The 24,468-nt window shown below is 36.9% G+C and overlaps 1 protein-coding gene across 2 annotated transcripts in view; it reads left to right on the top strand.

Moving 5' to 3' along the window:
• Nucleotides 1-11,976: 11,976 nt before the first annotated feature.
• The window catches only part of LOC141498287 (double-strand-break repair protein rad21 homolog), a 30,621-nt gene continuing 18,129 nt past the window's right edge, over nucleotides 11,977-24,468 (top strand). Inside the window, exons 1-4 of one of the 2 annotated variants that reach the window (XM_074201337.1) lie at nucleotides 11,979-12,082; nucleotides 13,829-13,916; nucleotides 16,580-16,744; nucleotides 24,052-24,181. In XM_074201337.1, the coding sequence (XP_074057438.1) occupies nucleotides 16,601-16,744; nucleotides 24,052-24,181 (274 nt within the window). In that variant the 5' untranslated portion in view covers nucleotides 11,979-12,082; nucleotides 13,829-13,916; nucleotides 16,580-16,600. Of the gene's footprint in view, nucleotides 12,083-13,828; nucleotides 13,917-16,579; nucleotides 16,745-24,051; nucleotides 24,182-24,468 lie in introns of both variants that reach the window. The other variant, XM_074201336.1, reaches the window with a different exon arrangement.

Below are 24,468 nucleotides of genomic sequence, written 5' to 3'. Positions count from 1 at the left end.
AAACTTAAAAGTGCATCCCAGGGCAGTTAGGTGGCACAGTGGATAGAGCACCAGCCCTGGAGTCAAAAGAACCTGAGTTCAAAGCCAACCTCAGACACATAATAATTACCTAGTTGTTAGCCCTACCAGATGTAAAATTACATTATCAAGCATCAGTCATCAAAACTGTCTGTTATTGGCTAAGAAATAGAGTGGTGGATCAGTGGAATAGACTAGGTGCAATAACAGGAAATGATTATAGTAATCTGCTGTTTGATAAACCCAAAGAATCTAAGCTTCTGGGATAAAAACTTTCTCTTTGATAAAAAAAACTGTTGGGAAAATTGGAAGTTAGTATGGCAGAAACTTTGATTAGACTAACATCTCACACCCAAGATAAGATCAAAATGGGTACAGGATTAAGACATAAAAGACAATATTATAAGCAAACTAGGAAATCAAGGAATAGTTTACCTGTCAGATCTATGGAAAGGGAAACAGTTTATGACCAAGAAAGAAATAGAGAACATCATTTAAAAATAAACTAGATAATTTTGATTACATTAAATTAAAAAGCTTTTGCACAAAAAAACCCATTGTAACCAAGCAAAAAAATTTAGTAAATTGGGAAACAATTTTTACAACTAGTATTTCTAACAAGGGACTCATTTCTAAAATATATAGAGAACTGAGTCAAATTTATTTCAAAAAAAGCCATTCCCCAATCGACAAATGGACAAAGGATATGCAAAGGCAATTTATAGATGAAGAAATCAAAGCAATCCATAGTCATATGAAAAAATTGCTCTAAATCATTAATTATTAGAGAAATGCTAACTAAAGCATCTCTGAGGTACCATCTCACACCTCTCAGACTGGCCAATATGACCAGAAAGGACAATGATCAATGTTGGAAGGGATGTGGGAAATCTGGGACACTAATGCATTGTTGGTGGAGTTGTGAACTCATCCAACATTTCTGGAGAGAAATTTGGAGTTACACCCAAAGGGCAATAAAAATGTGCATATCCTTTGATCCAGCAATACCACTACTGGATCTATACCCTTGAAGAGATCATGAAAAAGGGTAAAAACATCACTTGTACAAAAATATTCATAGCGGCTCTGTTCATGGAGGCAAAGAATTGGAAATTGAGTGAATGTCCATCAATTGGGGAATGGCTGAACAAATTGTGGTACATGTATGTTATGTTCTATTAGAAACCAGGAGGGATGGGATTTCAGAGAAGTCTGGAAGGATTTACATGAACTGATGCTGAGTGAGATGAGCAGAACCAGAAGAACATTATACACCCTAACAGCAACATAGGGGTGATGATCAACCTTAATGGACTTGCTTATTTCATCAGTGCCACAATCAGGGACAATTTTAGGGTATCTGCAATGGAGAATATCATCTGTATCCAAAGAAAGAATTGTAGAGTTTAAACAAAGACCAAAAACTTTTACCTTTAATTTTTGTTTTTTGGGTTTTTGCAAGGCAGTGGGGTTAAGTGGCTTGCCCAAGTCCACACAGCTAGGTAATTATTAAGTGTCTGAGGCCAGATTTGAACTCAGGTACTACTGACTGCAGGGCTAGGGCTCTATCCACTGTACCACCTAACCGCCCTTACCTTTAATTTTTTGAAAAAGGTATCTTATCATATAATTTTGCTATCTCATATTTTATTTTTTCCTTAAGGATATGATTTATCTCTCAACATATTCAATTGTGATCAATGTATAGCATGGAAACAATGTAAAGGCTATCAGACTGCCTTCTGGGTGGGGGGAGAGGGAGAGGAAAGCAAGATTGGAGAAAAATTGTAAAATTCAAAAAACAATAAAAAAAATTACCTAGCTGTATGCCCTTGGGCAAGTCACTTAACCCCACATTGTCTTGTTTAAATAAAAGTGCATCCCTCATTTTGCAAATATTTACCAACATCTCCCTGTATTGTTTTATAAAACATGTCTTGAGCTCAGCAGAAGGCTCAGAGAAAGAAGTCTTCACCAGACTCAGGTACAATGATTACAGACTAGTAATAATAATAATGATACCTGATATTTATTTAGCACTTTAAGGTTTGCAAATGATTTCCCCGCATTTACTCACTCAACCTTCTCAACACCTCTGGTTGCAGAGGATTTCAGAAGTGATCTAATCAAATTTTTGCTTGTACAGGAATTCCCTATAAAACACTATCAGTCAAACAGTTATTGACCTTTGCTTGAAAACCTCCAATGAGTTAGGGGAAACCAATAACTTCCATTTTATCTCTGGTGGCACTAACTGCTGGGAAGTTATTCCTTATGTCAAGTATGCACTATCTTCTCTAAAATTTATACAGATTGCTTAAAATAAATCAATCCATCTTCATTGAAACAGTCTTAAGAATTTATTGTTCAATCTTTCCATCAGTCCAACTCTTCGTTACCTTATTTGGAGTTTTCTTGACAAAGATACTAAAGTGGTTTGCCATTTCCTTGAAAAAAACAGGGGCGGTTAGGTGGTGTAGTGGTTAAAGCACCTGCCTTGGAGTCAGGAGTACCTGGGTTCAAATCGGTCTCAGACACTTACTAATTACCTAGCTGTGTGGCCTTGTGCAAGCCACTTAACCCCATTTGCCTTGCAAAAAAAAAAAAGAAAAACAAAGGCAAACAAGAGTTAAGTGACTGTCCAAGGTCACCTGACTAGTAAGTGCCTGAGTCTCAGACTCTTACTAATTACCTAGCTGTGTGGCCTTGGGCAAGCCACTTAACCCCTTGCCTTGCAAAAAAAAAAAAAAAAAAAACCTAAAAAAAAAAGAAAAGAAAAAACAAAGGCAAACAAGAGTTAAGTGACTGCCCAAGGTCACCAGGCTAGCATGTGCCTGAGACAGAATTTGAACTCAGGTCTTCCTGCCTCCAGGCACAGCACTCTAACCACTGTTTACCCCTCCCCCCAGCTACCCCATATAAACTGTGGCTTCCTCCAAATCAAAGGCAAGTTCCTACTTCTGGAACTCTTTTTTCCACGTTATTCTCAAAATATCTTTCACACCTGTTTCAGCTGCCTTCTAGGGCTGCTTTCAAAGGCATGATTTATACTGTGTTATTATTTGAGCACTTTGACCATGTCTGTAAATGAAGTATATGAAATGCCTTCATATAGTATTTCTTAAGCTATGAAATTTTCCCTCCACTTTTTTTGCACAGGCTGTCATTCATGTCAGCAAATCTTCCTCACTCTTCATCACCTAGCAACCCCAAACTTCCTTCACAGTTCAGCTCCTGTGCCAATTTTTAAAAGACCTCTAACAATCACACCAGAGGTTAGTTCTTTCTTCATTCCTCAGAATATTACTTTGTATTTTATGCTTATGTTTAATAGGGCAGAATTATTTAATTTTGGGCTTTGTGTTCCTTGTGATTGAATTAATTTGAATATATTGCTCTGAAGGTCATGAATAAAGACCTAAGAATATACTGTTGGGTTGGAAGTTTTCACTACAGTACATACTAGGGATTTGAGTTTTCTTTTGATCAGAACAATGCATTTCCTGGCATATAGGAGACAATTAATGTTTCTAGAACTGAAAATAACACTGGATTTGAGGTCTGAAACCTGAATTGGGATTTTTGCTTTCCTACTATTGGACGGTAGACAAAAATAATTTGCTATGTGTCTGACAGGCATCAATTGCAAAATGAGGAGGTTGAATTAAGATGTTGCCCAAGGCCTGTTACAACTCTGATTCCTATAATTCCATGGTCCTGTGACTCACTGGCTCTTGCTGATTACTCCTTTGATATTATGAGATATGATATAATTACTGAAAATGCAGTGTTTGGTTCCTATCTTGAAAAGTCTATTGATGAGTAATATTCTCTGTTGTGTTCAATCTTCTATATTTAGTCTATGAATGCATTTCTGATTAATCCTTCCCAACTCACACCCAAATTAAGAATATTTTGTAAGATAAGATTTTTTAAAATAAATTTCTATAGGTTTGTTGTGATATTGCCTAAATCTTCTCCCTGTGTTCCTCCTCTCCTTCCTAGAGAGTCATCCAATATATTAAAGAAGAAAAAGAAAGGAGGAAAAAATGAAGAACAGTGAAACCAATCAATATATTGAAAAATATGAATATATATACATATGTATTTATGTATCTGAATACATATGCATTTACATGTGTATATATAAATGTTCATTCCCATGAACTTTCTACCTCAGCAAAGAAACAGGGGGAGATGTTGTCTCATATCTCTTCTTGGGCCAAACTTATTCTTTATAATTTTGCAGTAATCATTTTCAATTGTTTTATAGTTGTTACTCTTTGTATTTGGATTGTTATGATACATATATATACATAAATATATATTATTTTCTTGGCAGCTTACATCACTATGCATCAGTTCATGAAAGTCCATGCTTCTCTATATTTGTCATATTATCTCTTAATCCACTGCTATCTTCTATGACATTTGTGTAACAAATAATGATTCAGCTAATCCTCAATTGATAAGTATCTATTTTGGTTTTGGTTCTTTGTTACCACAAAATATTCTGCTATAAATATGAGGATTTTCCTTTTATTAAATGACCTCCTTGAGATATACACCTAGTAGTAGAATCGCTGGATCAAAAAAAAAATAGATTTTTTGAGTCAGTTTATTTAGAAAACTACAAATAGTTTTCCCAAAATAGTTATACTAACTTGTAACTCCAATAATAATGTACTATCATTCTAAAAGCAATAGTGCCTATCTTTCTATTTCCTTTTGAGTTATTTTGATGTGCATTTTTCTTATTGTTATTGATCTGGAACATTATTTCATATGATTGTCAAGTGTTTACAATTCCCCTTTTGAGAACTCCTTGCTTATATGTTTTGACCCCTTACATATTTGGAATAGCTTTTATCCAAAAAAGTAGAATTTTATTTCTCTGTTTTTCATAGACTTATATACATATATATATATATAGATTCTTTGCATAGATTCATACATTCAGTCTTCAAAAACATTTATACTGTGTTCAGATTATAATTATATATTATACATTATTATTATAATTATAATTCCCAGAATTACAGAAGTAATTGCAAATACATTTGTTCTATCAACTACTTTGTGTCTACTATGTGCGAGGCATTGGAATATCTATTTATAGGCATAGGTTAAGATTTATAGATATAGATATATATACACACACACACATGCATACATATGCATACACAAGTACTGTGAAATAAAGTGCTGTGTGAGATTCAAGGGGAAAAGACTAATTAAGAGAATCAAAAGAGACTTCATGATGGACAAAACTCTTGAGATAGGCTTTAAAGCAAAGAATTCTGCACTCTCATGAGGATGGAAGGCATGAAAAACAGTATATGCAAAGTCCTTTTAGGAGACAAAGAGGACCTGTTGATTGGAAGGAGTGTAGTTTACATAAACAGTAGCAATAAGATGAAAAGACTGAAAAAGTAAAGAGACAGCAGGTTTGGGAGATGGAAGGCCAGGCAGAGGAATTCGAACTTTGACAGATATCTGAGAGTTACTGAAGATGTCTGACCAAAGCAGATGAGATCTATACATGGAAACCATTTTTCTGGATTCAAGGACTGGGGAAGAAGAATGGTTGATGAGAAAGTAGAAGTAGAAAAAAGTTTGATAATGAAAGGGAGCAAATTAAGACAGATTAACATAGGATTAAAAGGCAAGGGATTGGGGAGACTTGAAAGTATGTGTAGGCAGATGAAATAGCGGGAATGATCCCTCAAACAAGATCCTGGAGAAGGCAGGAAGGAATTAGATCAAGGACACAGAGAAGGAGGAAGTTCCTATTGTGGAATGGGGTTATTTCTTATTCTTTGACCAAAGGAAGAAGGACAGAGGGGATAATAAATTTTGAAGAAAGGAGCTGAGGAAACCCAAAAATCAGATTGCCTAAGTCTACTTCATGGAGGAGGAGAGACGTTATCATGTGATTATCTGATACATACTCAAAAGGGAAAGGAGAAATGACAAAGACAGTCAAAAAGGGAGAGAGCGTGACTAATCAGCCAAAAATTTCAAAAGAGTGTGTAATGGGATGACAGGGCTCTTTTCCACTTCCCAGGTGCCCCAGTTGCCATGCCAATTCACTTCATGCAAGACTGAAAAGACCAAGTAGACACCCCAGAACTAGAAGCTCCCAATTCATTGATTCAACATTCCTGCCTATGCTTTGCATTGGACAAAATTACTGTATACCTTAGGGAGCAAAAGAGAAATCTAATAAAATATGTTGAGTTTTGAGAGGACACTTTAGTTAGGGAGATAAACTGAGGGCTCTCACTGGAATTTCCTATATTTGACAACAAAGGTTTCTGCAAATGAATGAATAGTTGATAATTCATCATCACCAAGGGGAAAAGGAGGAAGGAAGCCCACATAGGAGTTATGTATCCAAAAGAGGTTTATGACAGCCAGCTAAAGATAGGAAGGGCATGCTGAAGTCCTTCAAATCTCAGTCACTATTCAATAAACATTTAAGTTCTCAATATGTGTCAAATACTATGCTAAGCACTGGGAACACAAAAAAAGGCATGACAGCTTCTACTCTCAAGGAACTCATAATACAATACTAAATACATAAAACAATACTAAATACATAATACTAAAAAGAAGCTGAAAAGGATCAGGGGGAGGGGAGAAAGTTATGTGATTTGAGGACATGATGAATTTTTACACACAGGGTGGTAAATAATCCAAGGAAGTGAGGGTTTCAGAGCTGATTTCAACTTGCAGAATGATGAGTTTCTGGAGATCATAAACTCCAGAAGATGGAATATGATGTCAGGAAATCTGTGAACAGGATGGGGTGGGGAAGGAAAGAAATTTCTTTTGTATCTACTATGTGCCAGATACATATTGATATTATCACCATTTTACAGTTGAGAAAACTGAGGCCAATGAGATTAAATGATGTGCTCTGGGTCACATTGCCAATAAGTATCTGAAGCTGGATTGGAGCTTAAGTTTTCTTGACTCTAGGATCAGTGCTCTATACACTTTGAAATCTGGCTATCTAAGGTCGAGGTTTAGAAGTTCCAAATACAACATTCCACCTTTCCCTTTTTGTATAAAAGACCAATTTTGAACCATGTTAGGAATGTTGTTTTTCAGTAGTTTTAGTCCTATCTGACTCTTCATGCCCTTTTTGAGGTTATCTTGGCAAAGATACTGGAATGGCTTGTCATTTCCTTCTCTAGCTCATTTTAGAGATGAGAAAACAATCAAACAAGGTTAAGTGGCTTGCCCAGGGTTATACAGTTAGTTGAGGCTGGATTTGAACTCAGTTCTTCCTTACTCCAGACCTGGCATTCTATCCACTGTGTCACCTAGATGCCCCTATTAGTAATACTTCCTCCTTTTGTGGTGTTCCAAGATGGTGATTGGTGAGGACAGATAGGGGAGGGGGTGTAAAGGGGGAAAAATGTGCCCATTTCTCTCTTTTCAAATTTTATCTTCAATCTTAACTTTTTCCTCTATCACTGTTAATTTTAAACAATCAACAACATATTAGATTTGAAATGTTTTGAAGTAATCTGGTTGGTTGGTTCTTGTCCTTTGTTATCAAAGAAGGCCAAAATGACATTATAAAGTTTGAGACCCATTATATTGTGTCCAATTGTGACTGATCAGACCAATATGATCTCAGAATGTTTTGCCACAGGTTAGGCATAAATAGTTCACGTGAACACCTGGGGTGAGTACTCAGTTTACAGATGTCATGTTTCCTTTGAGCTACTTCAATTCTGCCTTCCTCATAGAGTGTAGCACCCTCACCAATAAGGGCACACCAAGTTGGGAGGTCCTGTGCCAGTGTCTCCCCTGCTGTACAGTCAATTCTAAAGCTCTTCAATGAGACCTTCAAGATGTCTCAGTATCACTTCTGATCCCCTTGTGAGTGGTTGCCCTGTGTGAGTTCTCTATAAAATAGTTTTGTTTTTTTAAGCATTCTTTCATTCTAACAACGTGTCCAGTCCATCTTAGTGTTTTGTAGAGTTGCCAATTTCCAAGGTTTAAAGGCTATGTATGAAGATAATAATGGGCTCTTGTGAACTGGTGAGAGCTAGCCTCAATAGATCTGTTAACAGGAAGCAACACAGTGTCTATTCTTCTTCATGAGCTATACTTTGAATTCTTTGAGTTCAATAATTGGTGGAAAGGATGAGATTATGAGGAGAATTTCTGAATTTAGGTTAGCCAGCAAGATATTAATTAGCACAAGGGATCAAAAGTATCTAATCAAAGATTCCAGGTTCTATGAGGCATTTTGGGCTTAGATATATCCTTAATCTATGAACTTAGAATAGGTCAAATAAAATATAGGTGGATTCTTTCCTGTATTTCATCATCTCCATAAACTCAACACTCTGGAAAATGAAATTAATTCAGAAACTCACATTTCTACAGATCATTTCCAATTGACTACTGCTTTTTATATTCTGATTCAATTGTAAACTCCTTGAGGGCAAATAGAGTTTTATACTTTTTGTATCATATATATATATATATATATATATAAAATGCAAATTCAAATAAGTACTAACATGAGTGGAAAGGATATATATATTATACATATATTTGATATAGATATACTAAAAGTATATATATATACTAAAATATATATAGATATACACTAAAAGAAGAAATGTAGATAGAATCAAGATGATTTTGCAGAAAATTCATTACCAGAGACAGAAATAATAATAGAGGAAGCATAGGAATTTATCCCATCATCCTGCTCAAGGATTTAGATGTCTTGTAATACGGAATGACACTAACTTACCAAGTACAAGATCTGATAAGTCCTAACAAACTGAAAAGACTTTTAGTCTGGGCCTAGAGGTACAAATACATCCCTTGGGGACCAACCCATCATTAGGTTGGCTACAATGTAGGGATTTTTTTCCCTACTATAGTAATAATAGAGACATTTTTTTACAGTGTAAAGTTATCAGTAGAGGGAGTACCCCCATCAATGACATTTATATCCTTGAAACAGTGAATGAGTATTGAAGTATAGAATACAAATACTTATTAATCTATCTCAAATAATCCAAATCCACAAACAAATAGGAAATTTTCCAATGGATCTATGTTATCATCACTTCAGGCATTCCCCAGAATGATGCTGATCACAAATCACCCAGATTTGCCTAGACCCTCATCTATATCCTCTCAAAAGTTCACTCTAAGGAATCAACTCCATGTGCTGGTGTTCCTTTCTCCTCTACTGTGCAGATACCATTGTATTCTACCTGTCTACTCAAATTTTCTCTTGCCACCTTAATCAGGCCTACAAATTTCCTATTGAATATCCAGCACTGAATCACAGCACCAGCCTGGTTTCCCTCACCAATTCCCCCCCAAAGAAGTGTACCCAAATGGCAGCTAGGTAGCCCTCAAACAATTGATATGTAGTGACTGTGTGACTTTGAGCAAGTCACTTAACCCCATTGCCCCCCACACACAAAAAAGTATACTCAAAAGAATAAAATCAAAAAGATAACTCCTTTCCTCTCCCTCCTAGTACCCAAAGAGTTAATCTTTTGGGTCCCGGTAAAAAAGGATATAGCAAGAACAGAAAGACTGTGTGTGTCTGTGTGTGTGTGTGTGTGTGTGTGTGTGTGTGTGTCTGTGTCTGTGTTTGTATGTGTCTGTTTCTGTCTGTGTGACTGTGTTTGTGGGTATGTCTGTGTATCTGTGCCTGTGTCTGTGTGCTGGGTGTGTATCTGTGTGCTTCTGTTTGTCTCTGTGTCTCTCTGTTTCTATCTGTGTGTATGTTTGTGTCTGTGTGCCTATGTGCATCTGTGTTGCCTGCGTGTGTGTGTGTGTGTGTGTCCCAAATACAATTCTTTAAAATACAAAACTTCTGATAATTTTTGTCCTGATTGACACAAACTCTGGGAAGGTTAACACATATTTAATCCAACAAATCAAAACTGTCATTGAGGACCCCTCCCTCTCATTTTTCAGAACTACAACTCACCTCTCTATCTTAGTTCATGTAAGTTCAGGTTTTTCTAAAATAATCCTACCCATTTCTTGTGGCACAATAATATTACATTACAATCACATACCTCAGCTTTGTCCAGCCACTCCCCAATTGATGGGTATACCCTCAATTTCCAATTCTAAATCACCACAAAAAGAGCTATTGTAACTATTATACAAAATAGGTTCTCTCCTTGGGGATCTCTTTGGGATACAGATTTAGTAGTGGTGGTATTGCTGAATCAAAGAGTATGCACAGCTTGATAACTCTTTGGGCATAGGTCTGAATTACTCATTTTAAAGGTAAGGAAACTGAGGCCAAAGGAAGTTAAGCAACTTTACCCAGGGATCATACAGATTAGTATCAGAGGTCAGAATTAAACACTGATCTCTAGTTCTAAAGTCAGTATTCTCTTCACTATACTATACTTGATGACCAACTATCAGTAATTATTATTCTTAGTAACCAAATTTATAAAAGACTGACTTGTAAACTAGTGCCAATTTATTAATTTACTATGATTATGACTTTCTAGTGACCAAGAGAATCTCCAAAGTATTCCTTTTCTGGTATAAAGGTGCTGCTCGGTATATACAGAATGAAGCAAAGGAAGTTGAATAATACTATGTGGTGAGGTATCTGATCTTATACATGATATATAGACAGATAGATAGATAGATAGATAGATAGATAGATAGATAGATAGATAGATACCAAATGGTATAAATTCTAGAAAAGGTGGTGAGATGAAAATGGGATAAAACATGCACCGTCCAATCAATATCTATTAAATCTTATTATAATTTTATATTTACAAATAAATTATTATACAGCCTCTCCTATCAATGGCCTTAGTTAAGAATCTAGAATTCTAGTGCAACCCATATTTTGCGCAGAAATACTTTTTATAATATCCTTGACTAGACACCTGTGATGGGGAGCTCATTACAGCCTGTGGCCTGTTCATCTTTTAGATGATAGCTCTTAGGAAACACACCTACACCTAATTCTTTGAGGGATTCAAAATGTCCCAATTCTCCCAGGTTTTGTTTAACTTCTTTTATTTTTTTCTTTTTTCTTTTTATTTAATATTTATTCTCATTTTGTACAATGTTTTTTTATACATTAATAAAATATTCTTAAGAGTAAACAAAATACCCCCCCAAAAACATAGACTCACTTCAGCCATAAAGTAAAGGGGAGAGAAAAAAAATTTAAATTTAAATTAAAAAAATAATTTTAGAATAATTTAATTTAAACTAAAATATGAAGGCAGACCGAGAAAAGCCCCCTCAAGGGGAATAACGTTAACCAGGAAGTGGGCCTCAGGAGATTTAAACTTTTTGGAAGGCATAACTTCTTTTACCTGTTTATCTAAATTTAACTTTATTAGAATATTCTCCTTTAACTGAACTTCTATTTTGGAGTTATAATGACCGGAAAAAACATTTTTAACTCTACTGCCTCGCAACTAAATTATCTTATTTTGACAGCTACGCGTTAACTTTCACCCCGAAACTGTCCTGTTCTCTTTAAAGAAAAAAAAAAAACCACTTGGATAAATTAAAGAATACAGAAATACATTCACGCTCCACGTCTGCAACCGCAGCGCATGCGCCGGATCGTCCGCGCTCTGGCCGAACGGCGCGGCCTAGTTTGCGCATGCTCAGCTTATCTGTTCCGTCAGTCGGGAAGGGGAGGGATAGAATCCGGGCTAAGAGAGGGCCCGCGCCTGCGCGTTCGCCTGCGTAGGCTCGGGCCGGCGGCGCAGGCGCCGGAGGAGCAGTTTGACCGTAAACATCCTGCCGATTTGAACGGAGGGTTTGGGCGGCAGGAAGAGCCGCGGCCATAGCCGCCGCCATCTTGTTTGTTTGAGTGAATCGGAGAGGAGGCGGAGGCGGCGGGCGAGCGGCTGCCGCGGCGGCGGAGGAGGAGGCGGCGGCGGCGGCGGCGGGAGCGGCTTCCCCCCAGTCGGCGCGAGGGGAGTCCCCCCTTCTCCCCGTCCCCCTCCCCCTCACCCTTCCCCTCCCCGGACCGCCCGGCCCGGCCCCGCTCCCGGAGGAGCTCGAGGTGAGCCATCCCGCCGAGCCCCCCCCCCCCGGCCTCCCTGCCCTGGGGGCGCCGGGCCTGCCGCGGCCGGGCCCGAGAGGCGAGGCGCGGCCGGGCCCGGCGCCCGCGGGCTGGGGCCCGGCCTCCCCGCCGGGCTCCCCGGGGCGGGCTCGGGCGCGCGCGGGGGGCGAGGGAGCGGCTTTCACTAAAAAGCACCCGGCCTGGCGAGGCTGCCCGCCGCTGGGGGGGCGGGGGGGGCGGGAAACGGCGGCCTCGGAGGGTCCCCCCGGGGCCGGGGGGGGGCCCGGAGAAGCGGGAGCTCCGGGGAGACGGCCCGCCCCCCGACCCCGGTGCCAACTTGGGAGGAGGAGCAACAGTTTGTGCAGCCTGAGAGGCGGGCATCAAGGAAGTGAACCCGGCGGGGGCAGCGGGGCCGCGGCCCCGGGTCCGACCCCCCACCCCCGGGACCCATCCCTCGGCATCCCTGGGAATGCCAAGGGCACAGGCTTTGGGCCTTTGGAAGAAGGCACCACACTTAGTTGTTTGTTTTCTCCTCAACTTTGCTAACTGCCGGGGATTGCCCGCAGCTCTATGCATTAATGTTGGATCTGATAAGTCTTAACTGGAAGTCTCCCTGGGGGGGGGTGGAATTAGGGAGGAGGGCGATCAGGAAAAATATCCGAACTTTTTAACAGTTTAGAGACTGCCCTATAGAATCGCACTACTCAAGTTCATATACTGAAGTTTATACCAAGTAAATCCATTTCGTGTTTGAATGGAATAAAACTGGAAAAAAAGCGCCTCTTTTGATCAGTTATGACCTTTTTTATGACGTCTTTACCTTTTTCAAGTAGTTGTAGAATTCCTCTTGATTTTCTACTGAAAATTTTAAGTGGCTTATGTTTATTTTAATCACAAAATATTCTGAATAAGTGTTACTTGAAAACACTTCATATATAAAAATACCTGTGAGCTATCGATCGGGTAACATCATGAGGAGAGTTATGGAAATTGAAAGATTGTGCGTTTAATGTCAGAAGCGCCAGAGAGGATTATGTTTACCTTAAAGAAATCCTACAGTAGTAGATGGAAATAGATGTGGTGGATAAATTACTTAATTGTAAAGTTGAGTAAAGGCAATTTGTACAGAATGATTAGCCCTATACATCTTGAATAAGTACATAGTATAGTTTACTGTTAGGAATTCCATTTATGTAACTTAATCCTACAATCTGAATGGAATTTGTGGATTAAAAACTTGCTGAAGAATTTAAGTTTTCTCAAGAATAAATGCACTTTAGCTGAATGTCTGGCACTTAGTAGATATCATATAAAGGCTTATTCCCCTTCTCCCTCTTTGAATTATTTCCAGCCTCTTTCAGTTTTACAAACCTATGTTCTCTGGAAATTGAAGGGACTGGTTTATTTAAAAGAGGGAAAATGTGAATAGTCTTAAGTAAATAATGTTTTGAATTTTTCCACATGAATTATTTTTCTTGCCAGAAATACCAGTGTTCCATCTGGAAAATAAGGCATTTTCCTTTACCTGGATCCATATAGATATAGTCTAGCAGAAAAGTCACTTAAGCAAAACCTCGGATTGATCTCTAAAATGAATTAGATCTAAGATCCCTTATAGTTCTAGTTCCTGTTATCCTATGTTCAGTTACTTAGAATATGTTTTAAAAATAGGAATTATCTTTATATTTTCTGTTAAAAAGATTTTCATTCCCTGAAATGACTTGAACTTCTTTGTGATTTGTTTAGATTATAAACATGCAAGTGGAAAAGAAACAATTGCTAGCAAGTCCAAAAATTTTTTAGTATTCCATAAACGATATTTTCTCTGAAGACTGTAAGTAGTTCAATAAAAGAAAAATCTAATTGAAATTAAGTTCAATATTTGTATTAGTGTCCACTTTATTAAACTTATTTCATAAGTTTGTATATTTACACTGTAGTTGGATTACTAGATAGGGTTCTGAGTTGCATGTGTAATACTGATAATAACAGGAATGAAACATTAACTTCAGCATGGAAATTCAAAAATTAACTGGCATTTTGAAATCATGAGAAAATGTAACTTTGCTATATTCCTTAAAATATAATATAACATTAACTAATTTTTCTAACATAACTGCTGCCATAATTGCCTTTTTGATATCCACATTGAGGCTTAAACTTTTTTGAATTAGCAAATTTTAGGCCTCAATTGATGTAATCAGTTTTTTTAGGGAGTTTGAAGTAAATTTTTATTTGAAAGAACAAATGACAACGTATTTCTGTTATTACTTTAAGCCCTGATAAATGTTATGAGGGTACTGTAATTCAATTTGCATATGTTGAAAGAAGGAATTACTGGCCATATTGAAATAAATGACCGATATTTTCCTCAGTCTGGACTTCACCTGCCAGATTACTCTCCAGACCAGCTTTCATTCTACGGCTTTAACCATTTCTGCTAAAAAGTTGCATCTGCTCATGAACTTAGCTTCCTGTATTAGACTGAGGTTTGACTATTTTGAGGCACAGTCTTAACCAATAACTGAAGAGCTATCATGAGCTAATCATACCTGGTAAAAGGTGCCAACAGCTCAATTAACAGAGCTTTCGAAAAATGTTGGCTGGTCAACTAATTAACTCCTAGTAGAGTTCATCACTTCCAAGTATTTAGAAGATACTTGTAGTTACTGTGATCATGTTATGTGTCTGCTTCTATGAGTTAAAAGTGTCATAACTGACAATGTATCATCAAAAATATCTTTTAATAATATAGCTAAGAGAAATTTGAATGTCATTTTACTCTTATGACAGTATACATTCTGTAGAACAATTGTTGCTATAATCTTTTTTGAACAATTGAAACAGTAGTACTAGATGTCAGCAAGTGACCTTAAGGTTTAGGGTGTGGAAAAAAAAGTACTTGGAAGTGAGAAGTTATTAAATGCTGCTCTTACCCTGGAATCTTTTACTGAATCCTTGCTTCAGTATTCTAGTGTGTCTTGAATCATTGGGAAGAAAATAATGAATATTCAGTTTTAATTAAGAAACTTTGGGAGTGGAAATGTCTTTTTTTACTTTTAAGGGATTTAATACCATGGAATTAATGAGAATCATCTAAATGAAAATTTTTAGATCATTTTGCTATTAAGTGTTCATGAATGGATCTTGTTTTACTTATCCCTAAATAGGTTTTTCTCTTAAATATACATATATATTATATATGTGTATATGTCATCCAGTGTAACACTGGAATCACAGATAATTTCAACTCTCAAAGGAGCTTTAATACTCTATAGACTATAAAAAAGTAATACCATAAAAAGTGTACATCATAGTTTTGATATGAGAAATATTAGATAATTTTTTTCAACACCAAGTTTTCTAGTCTTCCTAAATGATATATTATTGTACTAAAGAAAAAATGATTAACTATCTCCTACATGACTTTATGGGTGTGTTGATATGTTTAATCAGCTTGTTTTCTTACTGCTTTTGCTTTTACTGTTATGACTGATGCATTACCTGATATGGTTGCTGGGTCATGTATGAATAGTTATAGTTTAAAACTTTAAAGAGTTGAAGATAGATTCTAATAAATTTGTAGTTGAGCTCTTATAATTTCAGACTTGAATTTTTACTTTCTGGTTAGTCCCTAATTGAAAAGTGAGCTGTTTTCTTTCATTCATGAGCATTCTTTACTTGCCATGTAGTATTTTTCTTTTGTTTTGAGTTAGTGAAACCAAAATGTTTCCCCAAATATCTATAGAGTATAAAAGGCAGTAAAATTTGGATGAACTTCAAGAATCAGATTTTTGGGGAAAGTTCCTCTGAAATTCTGCAGTGTCTTGTTCCTGGGGAAGAGAGAAGGGGATAATTTTGTATTGAAATTTTGAAATTTGGGGGCGGCTAGGTGGCGCAGTGGTTAAAGCACTGGCCTTGGAGTCAGGAGTTATCTGGGTTCAAATCCGGTCTCAGACACTCAATTACCTAGCTGTGTGGCCTTGGGCAAGCCACTTAACCCTATTGCCTTGCAAAAAAAATTAAACTCTTACTATTTGAAGTGACAGATCCTTCTACCTTATTAATATGAAAACACTGAAATCAATAGAGTCTCATTAAGCTTCTATGTATCAAATATGGAGACTATAAAGAAAAAAATAGTATGCCCTCAAGGAGCTTACAGTCTTTTGGGGGAGACAGCATGTAGAAATCTAAGATAGCAATTGAGGGTTCAGGAAAGACCCCTTGTGGAAAATAGAATTTGAACTGAGCATTAAAGAAAATTAGGGATTCAAAGAGGCAAATAGAATGAGAATTTGACTGGAACTTAAAAGTACACAAAAGGAAATAATGTAAACTAAATCTGTATACATAAGTTGTAGCTGGATTGTGAAGTACTTTTAAAATATCATTCTGGGGATTAAGTCTAGTTCTAACATCAAGATCAGATTGAGGAAATGTATATTTCTGCATTTATCACATATATGATTTTTTTTAAATTACCTTCTTTGGCAGGCTTTCTAGTCGGCTGGCACCATGTTCTACGCTCATTTTGTCCTGAGTAAGAGAGGGCCGCTGGCCAAAATTTGGCTAGCGGCCCATTGGGATAAGAAGCTAACCAAAGCCCATGTGTTTGAGTGTAATTTGGAGAGCAGTGTGGAGAGTATCATTTCACCCAAGGTATGCTTTATATTGATGATAGTAGTCATTTTGGCTTGTTTGTTAGCTTAAATACTAATTACATGAACTTTTAAGACTTACTTATTAGTTTATTAAGCACAAATGAAATTAAGAGATCATCCTAAATCATGAATTGTTAATAGATTAACTTTTATCAGATAAAATTTGCTCATTATTTTTTGTGTAATTTTGGTCTGAACTTAGTAATTACTAAATAAGCTACTTAATGTGATTCCATAGTAAGTTTAGATGATAATATCTCACTAATTTAAGTTCTATATATATTTCGTATATATGTTTGTATATTTTAATGTTTAACTTCATAGTCAGGTTTTGTGCTTGATTGCCCTTGATCCAATAATTCACACCCATGATGGTTACCCATCCCCCCCCCCACCCCCAGCTCTGGGTCTGGAGCACTCCCCTCTTCAACTCTTGATTACTGACCCCCCCCCCACCCCCGGCTTCCTTAAGGTTGCTCTTTTGAGTAATAAAAGGGTCCTAATCATTAGACCTATTTTGCCTCTTGACTCAGGAGTATCTGGAAAGCTTCCCTATTCTGTTTTCCTGTTTGACTGCTACCATTTAAAGACAAGCCTAAAAAACTGTATAGTCTTTTTTAACCTACTTATGTCTTAACTTCCTGGTGACTTAGAGGTATGGTTTTGTAAACTTTAAAAACTTTTCTCCACTTCTCACTACTACACCAAGTTCCAGGTTTTTTTCAATTCTTGGAATATTTTCTACAAGTAATCACCTAGCCCCTTCTTGAAGATTCCTATTGTCATTGAACTCATTACCTTCTGAAGCTTATCATTCCAGTTTTTAACTGTTCTGATCTGATTTGAAGATAGGAATTTATCTTTCTAGCCCCAAAGTTTTTTTCCTTCACCAAATCAAGGGATAGGGATTATCCCTTGAGACTCCCTTGAAGAAGTCCAATTCTTCAGTACCATTTCCAAAATGCAACTGCTCCTGTTGAGCAGACTTCCCATTCAGAGAGGTGGTATGTTTTAATAACAAGAGCACATTTGTACTTGCAGTTGAAAGGCATGAATTCTGGTAATTAACAGTTCTATGACCATGTTCGAGTAAATTAACTTCTGAGCATTCAGGATCAAACCATTACACTCTCTTTAAGATTTTTCCTCTTTTACACTTCCAGAGAGCTTGCCTTCCCCCCACAGAAAACAATCTTGACTGTCTTTTCGACACGTGATACACCTTCTCTTGCTCATGGACACACTGGTTCAGGAGGAGTAAACACCCTGACTGATCCCTGTTGCTTCTAACTCCCCTTCTCTCATCTCTTAGTAACCTCTCCTTTGAGGCTCACTCTTTTCATATCACCTTACTAACAACCTTGGGGCAGTTCTCTGTGACCCCCATTTTTCCTCCTTTTTCAAAGAATTTAGTGCTTGACCCATGATCTCGATCTCGATCTCTCTCTCTCTCTCTCTCTCTCTCTCTCTCTCTCTGCCAACTGACTGCCACATTTATGTCTCTTCTGAGTTCTAGCCACATGTGTCCAATTGCCTGTTGGGTATTTCAAACTGGATGTCCCTTGGGCATCTCACACTCAAAATGTCCAAAAACTGAATTCACTCCCACATTAGCTTCACATCAAAGAAGCCTTTGTATCCTTCACAACTCCTCTCAGATCCTTCTCTCGACTTGAAACATTTCCTGATCTTTTCCTATCCCCCAAACTGCTTTTTTCTCCCCTCCCCCCAAAAAGCTTTACCTTTTTTTTCTTTGTTATTAATTCCAAAACTTGTGTTTGTCTTCCCTGATAGAATGTAAGTACCTTTAAACTAGAAATTCTTTTGCTTTTCACAGTATATCCCTGTTGCCTAGCACCTAAGTACCTTATAAAATACCTTTCTTGCCCTTAAATTAGGGAACTTTAATATTCAAACATTCCAGCCTTCTAGTTCATTTATATCCACTCTATCTAAGTTCCACAAGTCATACCCCATACCCTTGCTCTCATATTAACTTTTTTGTGATCAAGAAAGTGGAAATTCCTCTATCTACTCATAATTTCTTGTGATTTTATCTCTTCCTAGACAATACTCGTATAACCTATTATTCATCCACACGTTGCTCTTTGCTCCTCAGGGCAATGTTCCTTGTCATTCTTGAATCTCTTACCCCATTGTCGATTTGCCAGGTATCAAGTCAAGTGTCTGCTATTTGGCAGGCAGTCTTAAAGGGGTTTACATGTTGCTAAGCATGTGAAGGAAGCCAGGTAAGCATGCTAACTGAATCATGCTATAGATTTGTTTTTTAATCTCAACTAACCCCTAATCCACAAGAGAATCTTTTACTTTCCCTGGCATTCCCCATAGACTCAAGTTCCAAATGTTTTCTTCCCTCTTCAAACTCTACTCTCTTCCAACCTCCTCAGCAGGACACTATTCAGAAAACAAGCAATTCAAACTCTCTTTTCCCCTCTTCATATCAGAATCCTTTAATGCCATTTCGTATTCATTCCTTTATTCCTCTCCTTTGTAAAGAGATGACCCTTCTCATGACCAAGTCCAATTCCGCTTGTGACCTTGATCATCCTCTTCCATCTCTGGCAGATTGCCCTTTCCTATCAGCTCCCCAGCTATTTTCCTGTACTTCTCCCTTATGTAGACAATCTGCTAGAAAAAAGCTGTCTAGATTTCCTGCCCCCCCACTCCTCTCTTCTGGCTTAATTCCTTGTAGTCCGATTTCCACCTCCGATTTCACCTTTGGTACATCTCCAATACTCCTCTTTCTCTTCCTCTAATATTTCCACCATTAGTATAGGCTCCCGCTACCTCACACCTAGATTACTGTAGTAGTCTGCTGGGAATTGGATTCCCTTGAGCTTATCCCTGCTCCAGTCCTCCTTCATTCAGATATTAAAATGATTTTCAAAAGATACTGGTCTGATGATCTTATTCCTGACTAGTCAATAATGAAACACCCATCCCCTCCACCTCCCCAGCTCTGGGTCTGGAGCACTCCCCTCTTCAACTCTTGATTACTGACCTCCCTGGCTTCCTTAAAATCTCAAGGAAAATCCTTCTACAGGAAGCCTTTCCTCTTGATGTTTTTCCTTTTAAAAGGCATTCCTATTCTACATTTAGGTTATTATGTATGTATGTATGTATGTATTTATTTATTGGCTTGTTGTCTCCCCTGCTGTCTTTTGCCTCTTTTTTGCAATCCCAGCTCTTAGCACCATGCCTGGCACATAGTAACAAATGTATAATGAATGAATGATCATAACTGGCATTCACATTCAGCTTTATGTGGTTTGCAGAGCGTTTTGCAGTTCTCATTTTACTCTCATAATAATCCTCATTTTACAGAATAGGAAAGTAAGACAGAAGTTAGGTGATTTACCTAGAGTCTCAGAGCTAGTAGTATCTAAGGTCAAATATGAAATGACAACTTCCTGACTCCAGACATAGATGTACCTTACAAGTCTTCCTATTTTCCTACTCTGCCTTCTCTTACTTAATGGTCTTAAAAATTTAATTCACATTCTGTAGCTTTTATCCTAAACTCCAGTATAACATTACTATCTGTTGGGCATTTCCAGCTGATTATTCTGTAGTTAACTCACAAAACAGAACTTCTCTTTCCTCCAAAACCTAGTCCTCTTCCTAATTTCCCTGTTTGTGTTGAGGAAACTACCCTTCTTTTCAGTTAACTAGCTTCAGACCCTTGCAGTCATTTTCAGTTCTTCATTTACCCTTATACCTCATATCTAATCATTTGCCAAGTTTGTCGGCTCTACCTTTACTGAGTTTCTCAGATGTAATACTTTTCTCCTCTCCTCGTGTCTTAGCCCCTAGGTCTGGCTCTTATTCAACTCCATGTCTGGACTATTTTGATAGCCTCCTGGTTTGTCTCTCTGCCTCAAGTCTCTCCATCTTCCATTTCCATGCCTTTACATAGCTGCCCCATTCATACCCCATTCCTGAAATGCATTCCCTCCTTTTTTCTACCTTACGATTCTCTATCTTCATGCATAGCCTTGCTTAAGTGGGTGTGTCTTTCCCTAATTCCCTCCTCTCTTCTGTTAGTTCCCTTTTACCCCTACCCTTATCATGTCAAGAAAATCTACTTAATGTTTGTTTTGTATTTACTTATCTGTGTTCGTATTGTCTTCTCTAATAGAATGTAAGTTCTCCAGGCAGGGAATATTTTATTTTTGCTTTATGTTCCTAGTGTCTTGCACGTAGATGTTTTAATAGATTCTAACCATATTTTCTATGAACTCTTTCAGAGCAGTTCTCCTAATTATAGTACTGATTCATTACTTCCTATTTCCTTTCTTATCTTGAATTCTAAAATATCATGGTCCCCTTTTCCCAATATTACATCCACAAATTAACGCCAACTGTTACTCCCATCTTTTGAAAGATGAAATTATCAACAAGTCAGGTTTTACCTTTTAGTAGAAAAGCATGGGAGATGATCTAAATTGAAAAAGTCTCCCAACACAGCTATATTTATTACCTTCACTGCTGATTTTGTATCTTATGAAACCATCAGAAACCTTCCAGGTTTTCCTTTTGTCTGCCCAAGCACACTGGTTTATTTCCACTCCAATGTTGCTTCCATTCTTTAGCCTTTGATCCTTAGCCAGATACTCCACACATGCTGCTCTCTTCAAATTTCATGAATTTCCACTGTATATCTTCTTTTACATACAATGCCACTATACTGAACCTTTGAAACAAGGCTCTTGAGAGTCTTTTTCTTCCTTTTTATTGTTTCACTTTGGATATCTAATGAGCTCTCATGGATTAAATTATCTAAGCAGATGATTCTCAACTCTATTTGTTCAGCCTTAATCTTTATCCTGATCTCCAAATACCTATTGAACATCTTGAACCCCTTGTGTTCAAAACCCTTTTCTCTCTTCCCAACTTCCTTATTACACCATTCAGTCATTCAGGTTTGCAACCTCGGTGTAACCTCGGAGTCTTCATTGACTCCTCACTCTCACCCCCTCATATCCAATCATTCTGCTACTTTGAACTTATTCCTTCCTCATTTTCTTCTTTTTACTTTCCTGGCTTCCTTCGAACCTCAACTAAAGTTTCACATTCTGCAACAAGCCATTTAGTGCCTACCTTCCAGTGATAGCTAGAGCTATCTTGTATTGTTGATATCTTGTGGACCAGAGAGAAAACTCTGTCCTGACATACCCTCTATTGAATACAATTGAGCGCTAGCTAGAAAGAGCTTAGAGATTCATCTAGTCCAAATATTTGTTGGGGGGGGGGGGGGGGACAGAGACCTGGGGAGATCATGTGATTTGCTACCATGTTTGAGAGATCTGAGTTGCAGGTCTTAAATTCCCAATTTTTTGACTTCCATCTAATATGCTTTCTGCAATGTTCTGCTGTGGATCATTAAATGTGGTCATGTTATTTTAAGGATTAGAAGTAAACAAGAAGTTTGATAACCCAGAGATATCTCACTGTGCTGAACCAACCTATGCTGAGGGATTTTTAAAAATGAACTTTTTTTTCTAATAGAGTAAGTCAGGCAGTCTTATGCTGTAAAACAGCTTTACTGAGGACAGTTTTTCATGAGGAACTTTATAACTTTATAAAAGAACAGATAGATCAGTGATGTTTCGGTAAGATTTGGTGTCAAACAACCTTTTTGTATTCCCAGTGTCTACATAGTAGACATTTAATGTTTGTTAATTGATTATGATGATTGTGTTGGCAAAATTGCATTGATGAGACAGTGTTAGGAATTAGATGTGTAACTAAAGGTACCTTTAAGGACAATATGAGAACTTTAAAATAACAGAAATGTTAAGGAGAATGCAAAGGGGATGTTGATTATAATAGGGAAAGTAGAATGATTTAGAGAAGCTTCACTTTTGACTAAGTAGTGATTGGAAGATACTAAATTTATATATGTAAGATTTAACTTTTATTTGGGGAATATTAATCATTTTGACTAATGAATTTTGTAGCAAAAATTACCATCGTGTTATATTCACTGAAATGTATTATCATGTATCTCATAACTTTTTATCAAGAGTTACTGAAAATTTATAAAAACATAATGGGGTATAGGGCAAAGGGTGTACTTTTGCCGAGTTAAGAGAGAGCTTGTTAGTGGTACATCCTTATTAGAAAATGAAAGCCATTTTTTGAAATCTACTCAAGCAATTACTCTATCACTTCCTTGATCAGAAGACTTGCATGCTTTTTTAAAAACAGATAATTATTTGAGTTGCACAGAGATAAGATGTGTCTAGTTTCACAGTGCAGAATGTAATTGTGTTTTACTAAATTTGTCTAAGTTGAAAGATTCTTCATGGTTTATATAGATTCTAGTTGTGATGAATTCTTTATTAATTTGTTTACAACATTGGTCAATATAGGCTGCCCAGGCCATTCTATGCTTTCCTATCTGAGCAATATTTATATTTGGGAGTTGTTAGAGATTGAGCAGCACCTAAAACCATCATCATCATCATCCTGTCTACAAATTTTATCTCAGAAGGATAGAAGTTGAAAACTTTTCACAGGTTGCCAATTCCCACCATGGGATAAAATTGTGTAGTAATTTAAGGTGAGGAAATGGAAAATTATTTCCTTTTTAGTCGTATATGCTTTGCCAAATAAAGCTTTTGGTTATGGTAATGAAAAAAATTTTGAGTTTTTTTTTGTTTGGTTGGTTGGTGTGGTTTTTGGCATAAGTCACTCCCACTTTTTGTATCATTTTTATAAAGTAGGCTGCCTTTTGCAGAATGTTTTTGTGAGAACTTTTGTTCTAGGCCAAGGATTTAGTAATAAATAAGTCATTGATATATCTCTTAACAGTGTATTATACCTAAAAACAAATGCAAAGCTATAATAAACTTTTGTAAATTACAACTTAAGCTCTAGCTCCTAAATGGACATTTTGATGTAAACTGAGATAAATTTAATCCATATAAACTTATATTCAGGCTAAGATAATTATTAAATGAGTAATTAATAAGAATTTGTTTACCAATTTAGCTTTTAGAAGACTTGAGGAGTTGTTTGAATAACTCATTTTTAAAGTGCTGTTTACAAATTGCTTTTTCTCCCTCAATGAATATTTTTATGGCAACAGAATCATTCAAAATCATTTCATTAGTATCATTTTAAAAGGCATTGTAGCATCTAGATATAAACCTACTAATAGATATTTCGTTTGAGTTTGAATAGAAAATTTTGTTAATCTTAACTAGTCTTCCTAAGTCACATCATCTTATCACATGTAATTGATTTTATAGCGGTTTAATGTTAATTTTTTATTTATAGGTAAAGATGGCACTTCGAACCTCAGGACATCTCTTATTGGGAGTAGTTCGAATCTATCACAGAAAAGCAAAATATCTTCTTGCAGATTGTAATGAAGCTTTCATTAAGATAAAGATGGCATTTCGACCAGGTACTATCAAGCTTTCTTCTAACCTACTTTGCTCACTTTTCCCCTACTTTTGTAGTAGATGCTGTTTGAGTGATATTCTAAACTATTCTGATTAATGAAACAGTATTTGAAAAAATGAATTTTGATTATTTCTCTTCTAAAAGATGATTGATCATCTTAAAATTATAGCTCTAGTGACTGCCATTCTCCAAATGCAAAGCAAAAAACGGATTATTTTTTTAACTAATGTTACCCAATTGCTAATAGCAGTTCTTTTTTTTCCCCCCATTAACCTTGTAAAACATTTT

Source organism: Macrotis lagotis, chromosome X (genome assembly GCF_037893015.1).
Source record: "Macrotis lagotis isolate mMagLag1 chromosome X, bilby.v1.9.chrom.fasta, whole genome shotgun sequence".
Lineage (NCBI taxonomy): Eukaryota > Metazoa > Chordata > Mammalia > Peramelemorphia > Peramelidae > Macrotis > Macrotis lagotis.
This window is presented reverse-complemented; position numbering and strand designations above follow the sequence as displayed.